General features: G+C 32.9%; 1 protein-coding gene across 1 annotated transcript in view; it reads left to right on the forward strand.

Moving 5' to 3' along the window:
• The window catches only part of LOC129004883 (uncharacterized), a 66,884-nt gene that overhangs the window by 814 nt on the left and 44,646 nt on the right, over window positions 1-21,424 (forward strand). The window contains exons 2-4 of the mRNA XM_054433577.1: window positions 1,631-1,889; window positions 6,607-6,786; window positions 7,690-7,918. Of these exons, the coding sequence (XP_054289552.1) occupies window positions 1,631-1,889; window positions 6,607-6,786; window positions 7,690-7,918 (668 nt within the window). The remainder of the gene's footprint in view (window positions 1-1,630; window positions 1,890-6,606; window positions 6,787-7,689; window positions 7,919-21,424) is intronic.

The raw sequence follows: 21,424 nt of genomic DNA on the forward strand, positions 1-21,424 counted from the left end.
TTGAAGAATCTCAGCTTCTTTTGTCAAAAGCCAAGTTTGAGCTTCATAGTTGGGCAAGTAATGTTTCGTTGCCAGAAGAAATATACAAGTCTGAAGAAAAGAATATGTATCTCTCAGACAACTCGGTTCCTGTCTTAGGATTAATGTGGGATGTAAAATCAGATGAGCTTTACTGTAATGTGAATTCTGTAAGCATTTTTGATAAACCAATCACAAAAAGAAGTTTATTGTCGATATCTCATCGTATATTTGATCCAATAGGATTCACTTGTCCATTTACTTTGATCCCCAAGATTTTACTACAACAGGTTTGGAAGCTAAAACTAAGTTGGGATGATGAACTACCATATGATATCTTACAACAGTTTGATAAGTGGATAAAAGACCTGCACTATTTGTCAAGTTGTAGGATTCCTCGAAGGTTTAGTGATTGTGTAGGTCCATCATTGTACATAAGTCTCCATACATTCTGTGACGCGAGTAAAATGTCATATGCAGCATGTATCTTTATAAGAGTTGAAGTAGGTGAAAATGTCACAATCCAACTTGTTGAAGCCAAATCCAGATTGGCACCTGCAAAATCTCTGACTATTCCACGTTTAGAATTAACAGCGGCACTGATAGCGTCAAGATTGTTCGTTTCTGTAAAGTCAACCCTGAATATTCCTAATTGCAAATACTATTTTTGGACTGATTCAATGGTTAGCCTGACATGGATTAAGACAAAAGGGGACTGGAGTACTTTTGTGGGAAACAGATGCAATGAAATATCTCGCAATACCAATGTTGAAGACTGGCGTCATATCCCTGGTGCTTACAATGCAGCAGACATTCCCTCAAGAGGCTGCAGTGGAAAATCCTTGGCAGAAAATAAATGGTGGTTAGGTCCTGAATGGCTAAAGCGTTCAGAAGACATATGGCCACGTAGTGAAGCTATAGCAACAGCAGATGAAGTAGATCAAGAAAGGCGAAAAACTGTTGTTTCATCTGTTTCAGTTAATGATCCTAAGTTCACTGATCAGTTGAATTATTTTGATCGATTCACAAAGAACGTCAGGGTAGTTGGTTGGATATTCCGTTTCTATAACAATTTAAAAGGAAGCAAGACTTCTGGTGAACTAAATGGATCAGAAATAGAACATGCGGAAACAAAATTACTGTGGTGTATACAAAAGGAATCGTCTCAAGAGTTAACATCAAGAAACAAAATGCAGACTTTTACTGATGAAAATGATTTGTTAAGAGTGAAATCAAAATTGACTTTAATGAACGATGACAAATATTTTAAGTTTCCAATATTGTTGCCCTCAAACCATGAGATGACGAAGAAGCTTATAGCAGAAAAGCACCGTCTACATCTTCATGCTGGGATCAATACTTTGGTGTCAATTTTACGTCAAACATTTTGGATTTTGAGGTGTCGGAACTCTGTCAAAAAGATAATATCAAGATGTGTCATATGTAAACGACACAAAGGAAAACCTCTTCAGTGTCCACCCCCTCCCTTGCCACTTGAAAGAATAAGTGATTCAAAAGTTTTTGAGACAACGGGTGTAGACATTGCCGGGCCATTGTTCTTAAAAGAAGGTATAAAAGCTTACATAGTTCTGTTCACATGTGCTGTGTATAGGGCGATCCACCTCGAACTTACAACTTCTCTGTCTACGGAAGCTTTCATTTCTGCTCTTCGTCGGTTTGCAGCGAGAAGAGGTCGTGTTGTCACAATTTATTCAGACAACGGGAGGAACTTTGTTGGAACAAGTAATCTTCTCAGACGGATCAACTGGGATGAAATTGAAAAGTTTTCATCTGTCCAGAGGATTAAATGGAAGTTCAACCCTCCTTCAGCGGCATGGTGGGGCGGATGGTGGGAGCGACTTATTGGAGTGGTAAAGGAAATTTTACGGCGAAACTTGGGAAATTCATCAGTCACACAGGAAGAACTCTCAACAATTTTGTGTGATTGTGAAGCAACTGTAAATTCAAGACCTTTGACTTATCTTTCGAATGATGATGACTGTTTACAACCATTAACTCCCCTTATTCTTACAACCAACACCAACAGCTGAATTACCAGATTTGGATGAAATTGAGTGTCTAAGTTTGAATAAAAGAGTGCGTTATATAAACAAATTAAGAAGATCACTAAGAGACAGGTTTAAGAAAGAATATTTGGCTACACTCGTTCACAATGGAAAAAACAAGAAAAGTAGAGAACCCATTATTGGAGAAGTTGTATTGATAGGAGATGATAACACAAAACGAATAAGATGGCCTTTGGGGTTGGTACAAGATGTATATCCAGGAAGAGATGGATTCTCCAGAGTCGCAAGACTAAAAACTGGAAATGGTATTTTGACAAGACCACTACAAAGACTTTTCCCATTAGAAATCACAGCTTGTGAAAAAGAGTGTACGAAAGAAAATAAACCACTTGAAGAAGAAGAAGTAGTTGAAAACGAAGTCTTTGATTTCGCTAAGAAGAAAACCAGATGTGGAAGAGAAGTAAAAGTGCCCCAGCGATTTTACTGATTTAAAATTGCTCATAATTGTTTAGCAATTTTAAATGGGGGGAGGATGTTGTGAACTTTATTGAATATGTTTTCAATTCATTGATTTTCCTTTTGATCTGACTGTTATATTTTTCTTAACTACTGTGTTTTGTTTTACCACATGTTAAATATTTTGTATTGAATTAATTTAATTGTTTGAAGATTCAGTTTAGACTTTGGAATAAATAAAGAAGCCTACTAATCTGTTTGAGAAATAATTATTTTATCATTTCTGGTAATTATTTCAAGATTCAAAACAATCACTATTTGCAAACTTATTTATTGCAAGCGTTTGCTAAGCCTTAGCATAGTAATAATATATGTTTAATTTTAGTGAACGGTATTCAAATATATGTGTAAGAAAATAAACACTTGATCCCAACACCTGGTCTTTGATCTTCCTTCTGGTCTCCTTCCCCTCGGATCTTCCCTACCTACCTTCTGCGACAAGCTCTCCTCAAGATATGGCCAACCCACCTTAGTCTTCTGCTTTTTGCCTCTCCTACAATATCGGGGTCTCGGAATGATTCTTTTAACTCTCCATACTCCATCTTTACCATATTTAGTAGAACTTTATTCTATAACAGTTGGTTTTAAAAATAATAACACAATAAAGTAAAATAAAAACTCATGATAATATTTATGACATAAATAAAACCTCATGGTGTTTTCAGTTAAGCTGGCCAACTATATATTTTATATGAATAACAAATTAATTAAAAATAATATGTTACGTTACAATTAAACGAATATAAAATCGTTGTATGATCTATATTTATCGTGGATTTATCTAGTTTAAGCTTGTCATTTACATAATGTGCATATTTAGAATAATTTATATTAACAAGCCTTGCAGCTTTAACTGTATTGGCCACAATGGTTCCTAGAGGATAATGAATAGTTCGTGACTTAACTTACAATTCAGGTCAGCAAGGATAAATTACTATCCACAAAGTGTTCCAGCTAATATGAATAGTTGAAAAGCAGAAGTTTGGCTAACATGTGCTACTAAACTTTATCAATTATTGCCTTGACATTTCTCATCTAACATTTAGAAATACTTCAGAAATCTATATGGTTATGTAGTAAATACTATCAACATATGAAACTTCTTAACCACGGTTACGAATATCATTTATCGTAATCAGTACAGTTTTCCTCACAAAGTTAAATAACGATTTTACGATATAAAGTATTCTAAAATGTTATGGCTTAAACTTGATTCTAGTTTGAAACTTATTCTAGAAACATTCTGACCTTGATTCATACAACATATACAAAAGATTAAAAGCAACCAACCGCTCAAAATAGTTAAAAAATATAATATAACGTTTAAAATATTTACACGTTGTTCCTACTAACGTGATTTCATTTGCTATACAGCTTTTGGAAACCCTCAAAAATGATGATTTTCTTTTAAGTTATTTCGTAAAATATTAGCAAACCACCATTGAAATTTCCTGATAACTAACAATAAAAATAGCCCTTTCATCAAAATCCAGTTTAATTAGTTAAAGTGCATGTTTTACATTAAATACTATGAAGAGGTAACACTAATAGTAATCAAACAAACTAAATGTAATATATCTTTAAGATAGATAAAACGTTTACATCTGTTCAAATATTGTATACGTTTTGAGGTAGAAACGTATACACGATAATAAACAATCTAATTAAAAATTAAATGACAATTAAAATTATTTAATTAAAACTTCCCGCAGCGAGTGCATTCATCTGGTAAATTACATTCAAGCTTAGAAAGCGTTCGCAATAAAGTTCAAAACACAGGTGGTAGGACGGTTTTTGTTTCCTGAAAAATATTCTCTTATTGCATGAATACTTAAATATGGTCTCAGTTATAAGTATTTTACGTTATTTTTCTTTTTTAGTTTCATTCTATTAATTGAGGCTGTTTGCTTACAAATCTAAATATTCCTTGTTCTATCTTGGGAATCCCGTGCTTTACACTCAGTTCCCAGTTATCTTCGGAATATTGGCAGGTGATGGTTTTTAAAACAGGTCTCTAGGTTATTTTATCTGTAGATTTTGCTAGTTTGAAAATAGAGCTGTATTTGTTATTTGTATTTTTCCTGACTGAAGAATCAGCTGAAAATATTGTTCGAACCAGCTATAAAGTACCATAAGGTAGCCCTTTTCTTTCTAACAAACTCACCATTTACTTGTGTTTGGTTAGAATATTGTGTTTACATGCACCCAGTTGTGTCTTATCTTAATTGGTAACAGACACAACAAAACCAATAAAAATAATTGTAAATAGTCAACGCTAGAGTTTGGACCAGTTCTGAGCAGCTTTAAAAATATTTCTTTGACTTTAAAGCATACATGATACCGTACACATAATCATAATTTATTCAGTCATATATTTTTTTTTTTTTATCAAAAAAAGTCATATATAAAAAAAAGTATATATATATATATATAAAGTCATCATAAAAAGTACGTTTATTATAATATGTGTTAATATTTGATATACAGTATTATATACTAAGTACAATAAGGGGTTCTTTGTAACATTCTTTTTCCGCATGTCCTACTTAACCGGTTTTTCAGATTCAGGTGTAATTTTAAATATTATGATCTGGCCGAGGGGCGATTGGTATTTATTCCCCCTAGCAATTTATTCTACTGATTTGGTGATGATGACCAACTTCTTTATAATGGTTTTGAATGTGAATTGTTATTAATAACAGTTGATCCTCAGGTTGAATTTTAACTACAGGAATATGGTAACTAAGAGACGAAACGGTCGAAAATGGAATTTCAAACAGCCTAGTTTGCTTTTAGTGAAAATTTTAACATGATTGAGGTATAAATGACTCATTATTTAGAGTAAAAGATACAATAAATGACCCTTAATTAGTTAATAGTAGATGTCTCCCATAACTACTGTTGGAAATGTTTAACTTTTTAACTTAGTCCCCTTTGGATTATTTTTTATCAACACTTTGAGAAACACATGTTATTAATTTGCATATGTCTAAATAATGTTATAATTGTTTTTTAGAAATATAATAAACAAAAAATGTAACTTTTTAAAACTGGTTTATTTTAATTTTTGTAGAAAATCAGTTTAATTTAAGAGTTTTGTTACATTTAATGGCGACCCTGAGCCAAGATAGTTTTGAGTTATTATTTTGAAGTAAATATTCATCATTGTACACGTAATACAATTTGATTTATTATAAAAATGACTGAACTTCAAAGAAGAGCTTACAGGTCAGTCTTTACTAAAGAGGTAAATGCTATTGAAAACCTATTGAGCCAAAATGAAGATTTAAGAACTATTGTTGCCAGGTTTAATGTATTAAATACAACTTATGAAAAGCTTTGCTCTTTAAATGATGTAGTTTTGCAAAGTCTAATTAGTGAAGAGGAGGTAACAGAGGATGAAATTGAGTCAGAAATTATAGGGACTAATGAGTATGCAACTAAATACCATCAATTAAGCTTGAAAATTCAAGAACTGCAGTTAGTTGCTAACCCTGGTAGTGAATCAAATAAAACCTATTCCAATAAAAGACGCCTTCCAAAAATAGAACTTAAAAGATTTGATGGTGAACTTAAAAATTGGATAGGATTCTGGTCTCAGTTCAGTAAAATCCATGATGATAATAGTTTAGGAGATGAGGATAAGTTTGATTACTTACTACAATCTGTGAAGCCAGGCTCCTCAGCTCAAAAACTAATTGAATGTTTTCCTCCGTCAAAAGAAAACTATTTGAAAGCAGTTGAGTTCCTTAAATCTGGATATGGAAAAGAAGAATTCCTTATTGAATACTATGTCAGGGAACTTTTAGCTCTAGTTTTAAATAAGACTGATAACTTGTCAATCACATGCCTTTATGACAGGCTTGAAGTACAGCTAAGAGCTCTCGAATCATTGGGAGTAACCAAAGAGAAATATGCTGCCATGCTATTCCCTCTCGTTGAAACAGCCATACCTGAACCTATTTTTAAAATATGGGAAAGGTATCGTGTTAATAAGAATGCATCCACAACAGAGCCAGATAACTGTTTGAAAGAACTCCTTCAGTTTCTAAGAACCGAAGTTGAAGCTGAGGAGAGGCTTAAGTTGCGTGAAAACTGTTTTGGCGTGAAGTCTCACGAGGTGGATCTTAAAAAAGACTCAACCAAAACTCAGCGGTTTGGTAAACCTAAGGCAAGCACACCTTCAGCAGCAATACTTGTTTCTCAATCTGAAAATAGTGCAAAGGTAGGTACAGATTTAAATACCAACTTAAGAAGAAATCTTTGCATATTTTGTGGAAAAACCAACCATAACTCGCCTGATTGTTTTTCTATCTTCGATAAAACAGTATCAGAAAGAAATGAACTTGTAAAGAAAAAGGGTGCATGTATAAAGTGTTTGAAAAAGGGGCACTGGGCTCAGAAGTGTAAATTACAAGTGAAATGTCACATCTGCTTGGGTGGACACTTTGCAATCTTGTGTCCAAAAGTCCATGCGACTAATGAAGCTGAGCCGAGTGCTAAGGACAAGCCTATAACCCCTGTTAAAAATACAACAAATTCGTCTTCTACTGTAAACAATAAAAGCAAAACTACTTACTTACAGACTTTGAATGCTTTTATTGATTGTAATGGGAAATCAAAAAAGGTTAGAATCTTGTGCGACTCAGGTTCACAAGAGAGTTTTGTTTCTAACCAATGTGTATCAGAATTAGGCCTCAAAAGCAATGATAGAGTTTTAATTCAACAAGAAGTTTTTGGAGGTAAGCAAACTGGACCTAAATACCATAAAACTTATGGCATCACTTTGAGTTCACTAAACTTGGATTTTAAAACAGATTTACAAGTTATAGAACAACAAGTTATTTGTAACCGGATTCCCAAGTTTTGTGACTACAGTTTGATAAAACGTTTGGAGCAAGATAACATCATTTTGAGCGATATATCGACCTCTGACGAAGAAGACTCTGCTAGTATTGATGTGTTATTGGGTGCTGATGTTTGGTCACAAATTATCACTTCGGAGTTTTACAAAGTAAATGACCAACTTGTGGTCATAAAAACACGATTGGGCTGGACGATTGTTGGTTCATCTGAATCATCTGGTAGAGATTCATCTTTTGTCTCATCTATGTTTATTGCTTTACAGTCCTCACAGAATGTTAAGCAGTTTTGGGAGCTTGAGACGATGGGAATCACAGACCCAAGTGTGAAACTGGAGAAGGGAGCAAAGGACGAGCAAGTGGTAGAGTTCTTTGAGGATACTGTGACAAGAGACTCGACTGGCCGCTACATCGTACAACTTCCTTGGGTTGAAGGACGACCCTCACTGGAGTCCAATATGTATGTAGCTGAGAAACGTCTACTCACAACTACAAGTAAGCTGAAAAATATGAATTTATATGCAGACTATGATGCTACTTTTAAAGAATGGGTTAACAAGGGAATAATTGAAAGGGTTGAAAAAGAAGAAACTTCTTTGGACCAAACTGTTAATTCTGTTCATTACCTTCCTCATCGAGCAGTCATTAAAGAAGGGAGCACTACTCGAATACGACCAGTGTTCGATGCCTCGTGTAAGGACAAAAATGGTTGTAGTTTAAATGATTGTCTTGAAGTAGGTCCAAATTTGATTGAGTTGGTTCCAAACGTACTAACCAATCTGAGGAAACATAAATTTGGCTTGACTTCTGACATTGAAAAGGCATTTCTCCAAATTCTTGTGTCCCCTAAAGACAGAGACATGCTTAGGTTTTTATGGTGGGAGGAAGGAAAAGTTGTGATTTATCGACATACTAGAGTCGTATTTGGACTAACATGTAGTCCTTTTTTGTTAGGAGCTGTAATCAATAATTTATTATGTAATGCACCAGATTGTTTGAAGTCTGTAGCTGACAAATTACAGAAATCATTTTATGTAGACAACTGTTTGACGGGTGTAGACAATGAAAATGATCGAGATTCATTGGTAAGACAAGCACAAGACATTTTGAGGCTTAGAGAATTCAACCTAAGGGGATGGGCTGGAAACTTTGAGCCAACAACACAAAACGTTTTAGGGTTAAAGTGGGACTGTTCTTCAGACACTTTGTTTTGTAATGTTTCATTTTCAAACTTGGAACCTGAGGAATTAACTCGAAGATCATTACTATCCCACACACAAAAAATCTATGACCCCATAGGTTTTACTGCCCCTATGACACTCATCCCAAAAGTTATTTTGCAAAAGACTTGGAGTTTAAAAATTGGATGGGATGATATATTACCAGAACATCTCCAGTCTGAGTATCAAAAATGGTTTGAACAAACACCAATTATTGAGGAGTGTAAAATTCAACGTCGAATCATTATGAATAACTCAAGCACACTTCATGTGTTCTGTGACGCTAGCAAATCCGCTTTTGGAGCCTGTATATTTCTGAGGACTGAAGCTGATGATGCTGTACATGTTAGTTTAGTGCTAGCCAAATCTAGAGTTTCGCCAGTGAAACCAATTACGTTACCAAGGTTGGAACTGATGGCAGCACTCCTTGGTGTAAGACTTTGTACCTTGGCTCTTCAATGTCTAGGTAAACCTGACTTACCTTGTTTCTATTGGTCAGATTCTTCTGTTACACTAGCTTGGATTACCAATCAAGGGAAATGGTCTGTATTTGTAAACAATAGAGTCAAAGAAATAAATAAGTTTAGTAATCCATCGCAATGGAGATATGTTTCCAGTCATGCAAATCCCGCAGACCTAATTTCAAGAGGTTGCTTACAACAACAGTTACTCAATTCACAATGGTGGAATGGACCAACATGGTTGTATAGCAATGCTTGGCCAACTGAAAATCCTTTACCTGACAGAGAAACAGTTGAGAGTGAAAAGAAGAAGTCAGTGATTACCGCAAGCACCGTTGAGACCTTATCAATTGCTGTCATGTTAGGACAAAGATTTTCTAAATACTCTTCGATTGTAAGAACCATAGCTTGGATGTTACGGTTTAAAACCAAGAAGAAGAGCTCGGACATAACGTCAGAAGAATTTCAACAAGCAGAGAAATACCTGTTTAAACTTGTGCAAAGAGACAGTTTCAATGGAGAGAAGAAAAGTAAACATTTAAGTGGAGTTAAAACCATTATTAATGAAGATGGTCTTATAAGATTGAATACAAGATTACTGGATCAAGAATACAGCAAAGAATATACTCACCCAGTTGTGTTACCATCTAATCACATTATAACAGAACGAATGATTGAACAACAACATATTAACAGTAAGCATGCTGGTGTTCAAGCACTATTAGTTATTTTGAGGGAAAAAGTTTGGATTTTGAAAGGGAGGAGGACTATTGGCCGAGTCACACATCAATGTATACCCTGTAAAAGGTTTTCAACCAAGCCATGTCAAGCTCCTGTGGCTCCTCTACCTGAAGACCGGACGAATTTGACTTCTTGCTTCCAAGTCACAGGCATTGATCTTGCAGGCCCACTCATAACAAGAGAGAAGAAGAAATGCTGGGTTGTAATATTTACATGTGCAGTTTATAGGGCTGTACACCTTGAATTGATTCCTTCATTGAGCACTGATGCCTTCATTTTAGCCTTAAGAAGATTTATTTCTCGTCGAGGAAGAGTAAATGTCATCTATACCGATAATGGGACCAATTTTGTTGGTTTGAGTAATCAACTTAAGAATCTTAACTGGAGTAAAATTCAAAATGAATTCAACTTAAAGAATATCGTTTGGAAATTCAATCCTCCTGCTGCCCCTTGGTGGGGAGGTTTCTGGGAACGTTTGGTGAGGATTCTGAAAGAGCTACTGAGACGAAACTTAGGAAGTGCTTCACTAAATCATGAAGAACTGAACACCTTGGTATGTGAGTGTTAAGGTATTATGAACAGTAGACCTCTCACATACATCTCAGAAGACACTGAAGATTTAAAACCCCTGACACCATCTATGTTCATCCAATCTATACAAGGTAATGATGTATCAGATTTAGATTTATTAGAGAAGACAAGTTTGAACAGAAGATGGAAGTATATACTAAGTATTCGAGAAGGACTAAGAACAAGATTTCAAAAGGAATACTTGGGTTTTCTAAATTCCTCTAAAAAGAACGTAAACAAAACTTGTTAAATCAATGTGGGAGACATTGTACTCGTCCATTCAGAAAATAAACGAAGAGTTTCTTGGCCTCTTGGAAAAGTGATCGAAATATTTCCTGGGAAAGACAAAGTAACAAGACTTGTAAATGTAAGAACGAAAAATGGAATTTATTGACGACCTATTCAACGGCTTTATCCACTTGAAGTTCAATCTAAGGATGACCACATTCATAAAGCTCAAAATTGTCAACCTGAACCTGAAACTCATTATAATACGACAAAAGGAAAAGAAGAGACAAATGTAAAGACTAATGAAACACAAGTTTTGACCCAAAGTGGGAGAAGAATAAAAAAGCCAACCAAATTGGACTTGTGAAAGAGTTTGAAGATTTTTTTAAAAAGGGGGGAGAATGTTGGAAATGTTTAACTTTTTAACTTAGTCCCCTTTGGATTATTTTTTATAAACACTTTGAGAAACACATGTTATTAATTTGCATATGTCTAAATAATGTTATAATTGTTTTTTAGAAATATAATAAACAAAAAATGTAACTTTTTAAAACTGGTTTATTTTAATTTTTGTAGAAAATCAGTTTAATTTAAGAGTTTTGTTACAACTACTGTTAACTAATGTTATATTGTAGGCTAATTAAGTTCATTATGTACACATATATAGATTATGTTTAAAACTCAATTATCCAAGCGGTATTTATTTTCATGCACATGTTTGGACATCGTTCACTGAAACGAATCATATACTATATATCATACTATATTATACAACGTAACTAAAGCCTAGCAATTACTCGTAATTCATTTATTTAGTTAAAAGCAATTATTATCTTCGAAAGGTAAAAGGGTATTGCATTATGCATTTTGCAACAAAAATGTTTTAGCTCTAATAAAATGCGCAATTTTCACACAAGTCTCTTCGTGTTTACATATTTCATAATCTAAGTGTAACGTCAATTTAATATTACCAACAGATCGCAAACAGGTTTCGACCTGTATGGTACAAGTCCCATAGGACCAATGTGTGGACAGTGGACAGTGTATCTCTGTTAATGTGTTCTGCAAACTTGTAATTGGCTTTGTATTGTATTAGTGGTTGTCTTTGGTTTATATTATGGCTCTGCGAGTGATTTGTTATTAATATTATTATTATATAAATTTATACTTTAAATAATTATCTTAAAAATTTAAAATTAGTTCTATGATGTGCTATTACTACTTTAACGTATTACATGTATATTATTACATGTAACGTAATATGGTAAATAAATATTCCTAAAACTTATCAATACTATTAAAATACTTCACTTGACACATCTTGTTTGTGTAATTGTTTTGATTTATTATCAGGTCTGTGCCCATTTTAAGGACCGAATACAAAAGGATAACTCCACTATTATGTTTTCTTTTACCTTATTCACGCCCATAGAAAAAGGACAAACAAATAGCTTGGGTCAGTTAATATTATTCTTAATTGTATAGATGGTCTAGGTGAACTGGTAACATAAAACACTACGAATTGTTTCCGTTAAATATAACGTAAGGCAAATAATAGTGTAGCTATAACCACAAGTTCATATCTCTTGGACTCTGTTTAACTTTCAAAGTTGAAACCGGCTAATCAAGTTTAAGTAAATACGAGTGTTTTGGGTAATTTACACCACATTGTACAAACCTTTTATGTAATAAGTTATCGATAAGTTCCACAACAGGACAAGTTAATTGAAATGAATTTTGGGTTAGGTACACTCAATTTTGTATAATTGAGTGTATGTATAACTGCTACATACATAAATAACTAGCTACATAGTTGGATCAACTATCACGACCAAATAGCCCATCCAATGGAATTCACCGTTTAGGTTTTAGTTATTAGAAGTTGAGATTGGGGCAGATAAATTAATTGGACATATGGGTTTGAATCAGTCTCACAAACTATTGGGAACAAATTCAGAGCTGACTTTCTGCATTGCAGGAATATTAGGATGGTCTACATAATACGTTATGCAAGGCTTCAATGGCTTGATGTCTTGGGATTGGTTATATTAAAACATAAAACTATTTTTCGATAGAAAAATATATTATTGCTATTTAATTTTAGTCATAAATAGTATTTTTGTCATTTGGCATTTGACGCCTTGAACACTATTTAAAGTTTGTCAACTTGTTTTAGAAAGAACTGGAATTGCAAAATAAAATGGCTAAGGTACAAAACATTTTTGTAAAAAAAATTGTAAAACCTTATTGGTAGGGATGGGTTATAGCTATTTGTGTTTATGATAAACCCCATATATGTATGGAGGTATTGTGAAAACCCACAGGAAACTAATTTGGCTCGACAAACCATAAACACTTGTATTTAACATTCCACACGTCCTACATCATTACAATAGAGGTTGCAGGGAACTACTAGCGAATGCATAACTTGTAACTTACAACTCATAACTGACGTTCAGGTCAGCTAGAATAAATTAGTTTAACCTCGTAAATATTAAACACATGTTTTGAAACGTTAATTAGAATGCTACTGTGATAAACTGCATAATCCAACTCATCCACAGTAGCAATAGTGTTCTGGTTGGTTAATAAACCATTAAATAAAGTTATGTATTCGAAACATTTGCACGAATGTATTCGAAAAGTGTAATATACATTTAAGGAAATGGGGCTACAACATATTGGACGACTCAGTGTTAATGGGATAAATCAATACTTTCTAGGCCTTATTCATTTGTTGGGAGATATTAAAACACACTGAACGTTCTCAACACCTGAAGGGAAAAGTGAACATTTGAATAAGATAGACTTTACAATTAAATGCGAAGGAATGTTAACACAGCTACATACATTTTGATTTTAACATTTACTTTCTATACAGAAGTTCCTTGCTGTCGCAACCAAACCGAACATGTCCCCGGACGTAGGCTATGTCTATGTGAAGGATATGTTATCAATCTGTTTTGTGTATTGTTGTTGATTACTTGGTATTCATACTGTTAATATTTGTTAAACATATTTATTAAAAATGTGTAATTATTTCTATTGTTTACTCATATGTTTCATTTGTTGTAAAGCTTGTAATAGTTTATCTCTGTGAATTGTCAGTTCCTAAACATTTTGTCACGCCTTATTGGCTATCTGTACCACATGGACTGTAATTAATGTAAAATATATATTAAATAAAGAAATAGTGGCAAATTCTTGAAAATATTTTAGCAGTTTTTCCCATCCATAAGAAAAGGTGACATTTTTGCCCTTAAAAACGCAAGACACCATAAAATCACATAGCTCTGAAATAATAATTAGTAAATAATGCTTGATTTTCAGTTTTTTAGTCCTCCCGTTTTTAATTCAAATGTGTGCATGAAACTCCCAATTAAAGGGTACAAACGTTAATCGACTTATCTAATGCATCTAATGGACCATTTGCGGTTAATTAGTTTAATTGGCGATTTGTATTTACGACCACGGCCGCCATTGACGTCACAGTCGTTAAAGATTTATTTTATTCAGAGCGAATGAAAAGGCATCAACCGAGTATCAAGGGATTACTTGGGATGTTTCGGAACTGAACCGATCTGCAATCTAGATGTCCTGCAATCAATTTAGCACTGATATTAATCTCATAAAAAATCCCCAACGTAGTCATTATTCTAATTTTTACTTTACAATAACCCAAATTGGTCTGCATTTAAGACGCTCAACTTTACAAAGATCATTTAAATTCAACGAGTTTCTGTATTTATAAATTATTTTATAAAAAGGAATTTTTTGTCGTAGTGTCTGTTACTTATAATGTAAATTATGCAAACCTAAACAGTAATATGAAATACTGAAAGTATTAAAGTTTATATAATAAAATGAATCTTTAAATCATAAGATATTTTACTATAGAATTATATGCATGATATAAACATTCCATTAGCTCTCAAGAAACTACATAAAGTCCCCTTCTTTGTTTCTGTATGGTAGTGCATTCCTGTGTTCCCCACACGCTGTAAAGCCAGTAATTCCGTTAGGCGAGGTAATGGTCTGGCTGATATTTACCGTAATGTCCCACTGTTGTTGTGTTGTTAAAGCCCGGGTTTCAATAGTCCTGAGCACTTCCGTGGTTTATGCCTTACAGTTAGGCCTACATTACTGCTTTTATTCCTTGTAAAAAATCAAAACTCTAATTTTGTTACGCTTTAAATACTGTATAAGAACTGTGGTGTTTGCAGCATGTTATCAAATACTTGTCATACGTGTGATAAATGTAATACATAAGTATGCGTAGGCGTGTTTTTATATGTAACAAATGTGTACCTTATATATTACTTATATAGTTAGGCCATTTCCTAAACAAGTAATTAAAGCCATCAAACTTACCAAGTAGTGCATTTATGCCAAATGTATCTTACAATCAAGCAATATATAAACATTACATATAAGTTAGTAATATATGCATATCATGCTTTACAACAATACAAATGAATTTTTTTTTCCAAGTTCAAGCAAGACTGTTAATCTCGAACCAGGTTGTAGGTTACTAGAAATGTTGGAAGTAAAAATGCCTATTAATGAAAAATAAATTATTAAAACTTTTTTTTAAATATTTAATTATACTAAACTGTATTTAATTAAAGAACCGATAGGTATTATTACACTTTAATTCTCACCACTTCATGTTACGTCACCACAGCTGGTCCTGCCAGTGACATTGAGATAATGGACACTGAAGCTGAAGTATAATTATTGACAGGTACACTTCAAATGTATCCAAATTACATGAGAGCTTTGTTTATCGACAGGTTACTTGGTGTTACGTAAATACATTTATTTGTTTTAAACTGTGATATAGATACATCAATATAAACTGAATCGGTATCCTAAGAGCAGGTATTCATATTTCCTTTTGTAATTTTAAAAGTCAGAATAGCTCAATTTCTTTGGAATGTTTTTATTTTTAAACATTGTAGAGTATAATTGCTATGAAACGCACTCAAGCAAATTGGCAATTTAAACACTCATTAAACACATTGTTATTAAATCAGAGTACTACAGCGATCAAAATATGTTTTCTTAAATTTTTATGATAAATCAAATCGATAATACGATAACATTAATCAACATATACTTATGAAAGAAATTTGTATTTTAAGTTCAATGAGCCGACGAATATAGACTTCTCTATTATTGATGCCAAATAATAGTATCTCTCCCTCCAAAAATAGAGCGTGATCGATAATACTCGTGGTATTTGCCGTCAATGGGTAATGGCGGGAACACTTACAGCTGGTGACAAGATGATAGCTTGTCTTTGTTCTTTAATAGAGGAAAGTGTTTAAAACGAAGTGAAAAATAAAGGGGAACAAGCATTTATATTAGAACTGCTTTAATAAAACCTAATTTTATAATATGCGAAAATTTGACTTAAAAATTTTGTGGGAATTGTGGTTTTATTAGAGGGTGTTCATTAATTAAAGTGAAGAATGTGTAGCTTATTTTTAAGGGGAGCGGTACAACCATAGTTCTATGGGTACAACCCCTGGTCTAGTTACTAATAGTTACCAACCAACGTAGACATTTTATTAGATAGCTTCAAACCTATCTCCCTTGGAATTGTTCCAGCAACCTTCAAAGAATGAATGCGAGCACGGTCTAGTTGGTTGTCTAGACTACCAATGGTGTCTAAGTAAGATAGAAGCAATAAACAACAGTACTTTGTGCATCTTAGTTAATTGAAATAGTTTATTATTATGTAGGCAGTAAACAAACTAATGAATTAATTTATTAAAATACTACTAGTAGTTTTGACTCTTCTAATTCCAAGTATTGCCATTGACTATATTAATAGTCAAAGGTATTGCTGATTAGGGTGATTTTGAAATTTAGATAAATTTCCATAATACTACTGTAATAAAAACATATTATTTATATCCCTTTAAAAGTACTGTAATTAACATTTTGTTGTGAACAAAGGATTTTCGTTAAAATTAAACTAATAAGGTAGTTTCTCAGAACAACCTCTTTCAGAGTTGTATATCAAGGTTTTATTTAATTTACTGAAGTATGCTTCAGAGGTATTTGTACCGTGATGTTGGTACTGCAGTTGCATTAGTTGGCACCACTGGAGCGGCACAATCAGCTGTGTGCACCACTGACTAAAATCAATGCACTGTAATTATTAATACGCGACCTCTGTATCACATTTCATAATATTTATTTTTATAAATACAGCGCTGTTTGTTAGAACACTCTATAACGTGTATATTGTTTACACAATACAGTATTATTATTGCTCTATTTTGAAAAGTGATTGTTAGGAGCTTCTTGTTGCTGATCTTCTGTTAATTAACTACTGCTTTTGCACACGTGTAAACAAATTAAGAGCTCTCTGAACTGAGTTAGTTATTCTTTGAAGCTACTGTAAAGTCCCCAGCTTTGTTTCTATGTGATAGTGCATTCCTAAATCACAAGCTTTACAGCCAGTAATTCCGTTAGGCGAGGTAATGGGCTGGCTTATATTTTTTATGTCCCACTGTAGTTTTGTCGAAGCCCAGGTTTCAATAGTGCCGGATACTGCCATTGTATCCTACTGTCACATTAGTGCTATTTCTCACCTCAAGCGCTAAATAATACAGTGTACATTTTCCTAATATTTGCCCCACTTTTTTAATTAACTAATTTAGTGCATAAACGAGGTGTTAATTATTTTTTATACGATAAACTTCTTACCGTTATACCGTATTGAAAAACAAAGAAAATGTATTTATTGCTTGTAACTACGTATAGATGTTTAGGCCTAAACAAACATCGTGATAGCGTTACCATGAAACAGATCAAGTTGTCTCAGGAAGTCTAATAGTCTAAATATCCACCGATGCGAGTCATATTGACACACACGGAGTTAAGCATGATGAATAATTAGGAGACATTCTGCGTTAGTTTTATGCACAAATAATAATGATATATCAATTCTTATATTCCTTGTATGCGTTAATTTCAGACTTATTCATGTTTCCTATGCTATCTTAAGAGCCCTTGGGGCCTAGACGTAAAACAATTCATAAAACAATTAAAAAACTACAAAGAAAGTTTTCTAACAGTGCACTAGATATTTAAACTACAATCATTTTGGTATTCGAAAACATGTTGAGATAGTAAATAGCTTGATAGTTTGAAATTAACAAAATTAACATTGCTCTTATGGCGGGCAAATCCAAGATGGCCGTTAGCTTCCATGGAATCCCTTGGAAAACAATTCAAAAGTACATCAGACATTTTTAATCTCACTGCGCCCTAGATATTTAAAGATGACCACTTTGGTGTTTCAATAAACCATTTTTGGATAACAAATAACTCTTCAGTAACTGTTTGAAATCTTCCAACATGGCCGTTATTAGCCTTCAAGGACTATTCAATATATTAGTTTAAGTGCAATTTAAGAATATTTCCGATAAAAATCAAACGTTTGGTTGTTCGTGTCGCAGATGACAATATTAGCTACGTAGCGCTAGCACACATTTTTTCGCGTTTCCGAAGAGGCTACAACGTAAGATTTCCAAGATTTCCCTTGTGACAAATCCTCTACAAATTACTTTTTCGGTCGTACATATAAAATCTATTGGTTCTTGGATGTTTTTCATATTTCAAGGGATATCATACAAACAAAAAGAAGCAGTTTATTTCTTGCATATCTTTTTGATTAATCAAAACTTATTTTTAGTGTGAAGGTTAGTTACTTTAGACTCCATTCTTCAACGAGTTTAAGTCTCTACAACTTTCACCATCTTGTTAAACCATACTATCTAAGTGGGCAACGGAAATGCCACTGACAGGATTCATTTTAAACTGTTTTATGTCCTCGTTTTTTTTATATTTAACACAAATTGCGTTACATTACATTTTAATGTAGTATGCCCATATCATTTTCTGTGTGTTCGATAAAATTTGTACGGCAAATCTTAAATATTGCACGTGATTTCAATAAGTTGTCCGGTAGCTGACAAAATGTTGTCTTTAGTCACTGCCACAATTAAATAATTATTCAAACCGTGCATGTGTTCTTCAACACAACTTACTCCTGTGTTTGAACATTTTCTAGATAAATTATGTTTAACGATAGTAAAATATCAGCCGTATGTTTAGTAACTGCATTAATTAATTGTTGTGTCAAACCAATATATTTTGTAAGGTACCCTACAAAAACACACACAGTACTAAAACACACCACAGAGCATACCTAGTCAATTGGCTAATTAGCCAGATAACCACTTGTAACCCTAGTGTTGACAAGCCCTCAAGACGTTTATACTAAATGTGTTTGATTTGGCATATACTGAGTACTTCCACTTCAATTAGTTATTTAACCTATATGATTATTGCAACCAAATAAAAACTCCACATTACTAACGTAAATATCCTGTTTCGTAGAGGAAAATAACAGAAATATAAAAGTTTTAATACAATAATGGAAGTAATATTTCTATATTTTTCCTCTACAATTGCCATTTTTATGCTACAGTATTGTTCTTTAAAGGTGTGTGGTTTCAGCAAGTCACAATTATTATGGTTTGTGATACTATTGGACAAGCTCATTACGTTTACAAGCGATAAGTGCTTGTGGCGAATATGTTCTTCCCATAGGTAAATATTGTGTCCAGAGTTTGGATGTCTAATTGGACTTAGCTTGCACGTTGTTAACAATAAGAACTCATAATTAAATTAATAAATGACATTATTCAAAACATATCATGCTGTTTTAAGAGTGGATGAAATCAAAAGAGTATAGATAGACCAAATATTTTAGTTTAAGCTTTTCTACTTTAAACTTGGATGGATGCAGTTATATGCCTATTTGCTGCTTCACGTCCTAAGGTATGTATTCAGGACGATTAATATACAATTATCACTTAAATCAACATTTTTTTAGTTAATTTAAAATGTCAATTCGCAACAAAGCTATGTGAAAAACATTGTTATAATGAAGTGGATACTAATAATTTTATTCATTATTTAATTGGATTTAAGCTGATAATCTCAGACACAAATATCGAATTTAATTAAGTAGCTTTACGTACATAAACATATTCAATGGGGAAACATGCCCATTTACTTAGAGCAGGATTTTCAATTATATGCAATAGTTTTGTCTCTGCGATATCTACCAGAGCTCGGGGTTGATTGGAAAAATTATTTTAGCACTCATACTCAATTTGATTTCATGTTGTCATTCTCATAATAATTCTCATAATTGTCATTCTCATAGGATATACCGTATACAAAAAAACATTAATGTAACTATGTCCTAAAGTTATAGTATAGATGACAAAGATATGTATAAAAATACACCATATTATTACATAATTAAAATACAAATCCAATAGCAACTCATTGTGTACTCAGTCTGTGTTCATTGAAAACCGAGTTAAAGCAATTTCAATTGTATAAACGATTATGAATTATCAACTATATACCTTTGAATACAAACGTTACCAAACTATATTATGAACTACTGTGAATTCAAAATGCAACCATTGTGTAAATAATATTACAATAACAACACATTCGTTACTATTGTATAATTCACAGATCAATGGTATTGATAAATATTAATACAAAGGCCAATTCTTAGCTGTTCAAAACCTTCGTAGTTTTAGAGAAGTTAGTGAACATGTTGATTATTAAAATATCCTTTCATATTACGCATTCATATTTTATAGTTTTAAATAGTTTTATTATTTATTGCGTTTGAATCCTAAGTATGAATTCCAATCATCACAAGGAGGTAAGCAGACTAAACCATTTGGTAGCATAAATTAACTGTTTACGTCATTATCAAAATATCAATGTACAACCAACCGTGTTACACTAATAAAATAACTATTCTACAACAAGTTACTGGAGCTGCTGTTTGTGACATTCAAATATACACGAAGGAATTTATTACCTTGGTATGTATATTTTTATTGGCTCAGCAATAACCATCACATACGGCCAAGGGTGCTCGTAAACATTGTTTATACTATAGGTAAACTTGGCTTGGACAGTAAATCTAACATTACAGGCCATCATTCACATTTCACCCCAGTATATTTATTGTGTGAGAAAGAAAATATTGAATTTTATTCTTATACAAAATTAATGGGCCACTTACTTTACATTGGTTTTATTTCAAAAAAATGCAATGCATTGCAACACATGTCACTTAAGTTTACAAAGTGGAGACGATGTATTATACAACTCCGTTCTTTAATTATAACGTATTTTATTTGTTTAAGAACAATATTTATAATATAGTGCTATAAAAGTGACGTTTATAAAAAATTTTATGGAAAGTGATACAGAGGTTGTGTAGTAATAATTACATAGCATTGATTGTAGCCAGCAGCGCGCACAGCTGATTGTGCCGCTCCAGTGGTGCCAACTCGAGCAACTGTAGTACCAACATCACGGTACAAATACTTCTGAAGCATACTTCACTATATTAAAACAAGTCATCAAATTCAACTCTTATTGTGGTTAGTCTTTGAAACTACGATCTTATCTATCTTTTTAAAGAACATATTTTGTTCAAAAGAAGCATTTAATTAATTTTAAAAGAAATTATGTTCATATTACAGTATTATAAAGATGGTCTATCTAAACTATCAATGCCAATCGTTATTTATTTCAATTTATAAACATAACTTAATTTCTTCCCGACTTCTTTTAAAATTGCGTTTCATTAATGCAGTAATTCTAATGTATATGTTTTTCAATTTCCTTGTTTAAACACTTCCATCGATGAGCAAACA

This window comes from Macrosteles quadrilineatus, unplaced genomic scaffold (genome assembly GCF_028750875.1).
Source record: "Macrosteles quadrilineatus isolate MER2022 unplaced genomic scaffold, UCM_ALF_1.0 Scaffold_12__1_contigs__length_5162894, whole genome shotgun sequence".
Classification (NCBI taxonomy): domain Eukaryota; kingdom Metazoa; phylum Arthropoda; class Insecta; order Hemiptera; family Cicadellidae; genus Macrosteles; species Macrosteles quadrilineatus.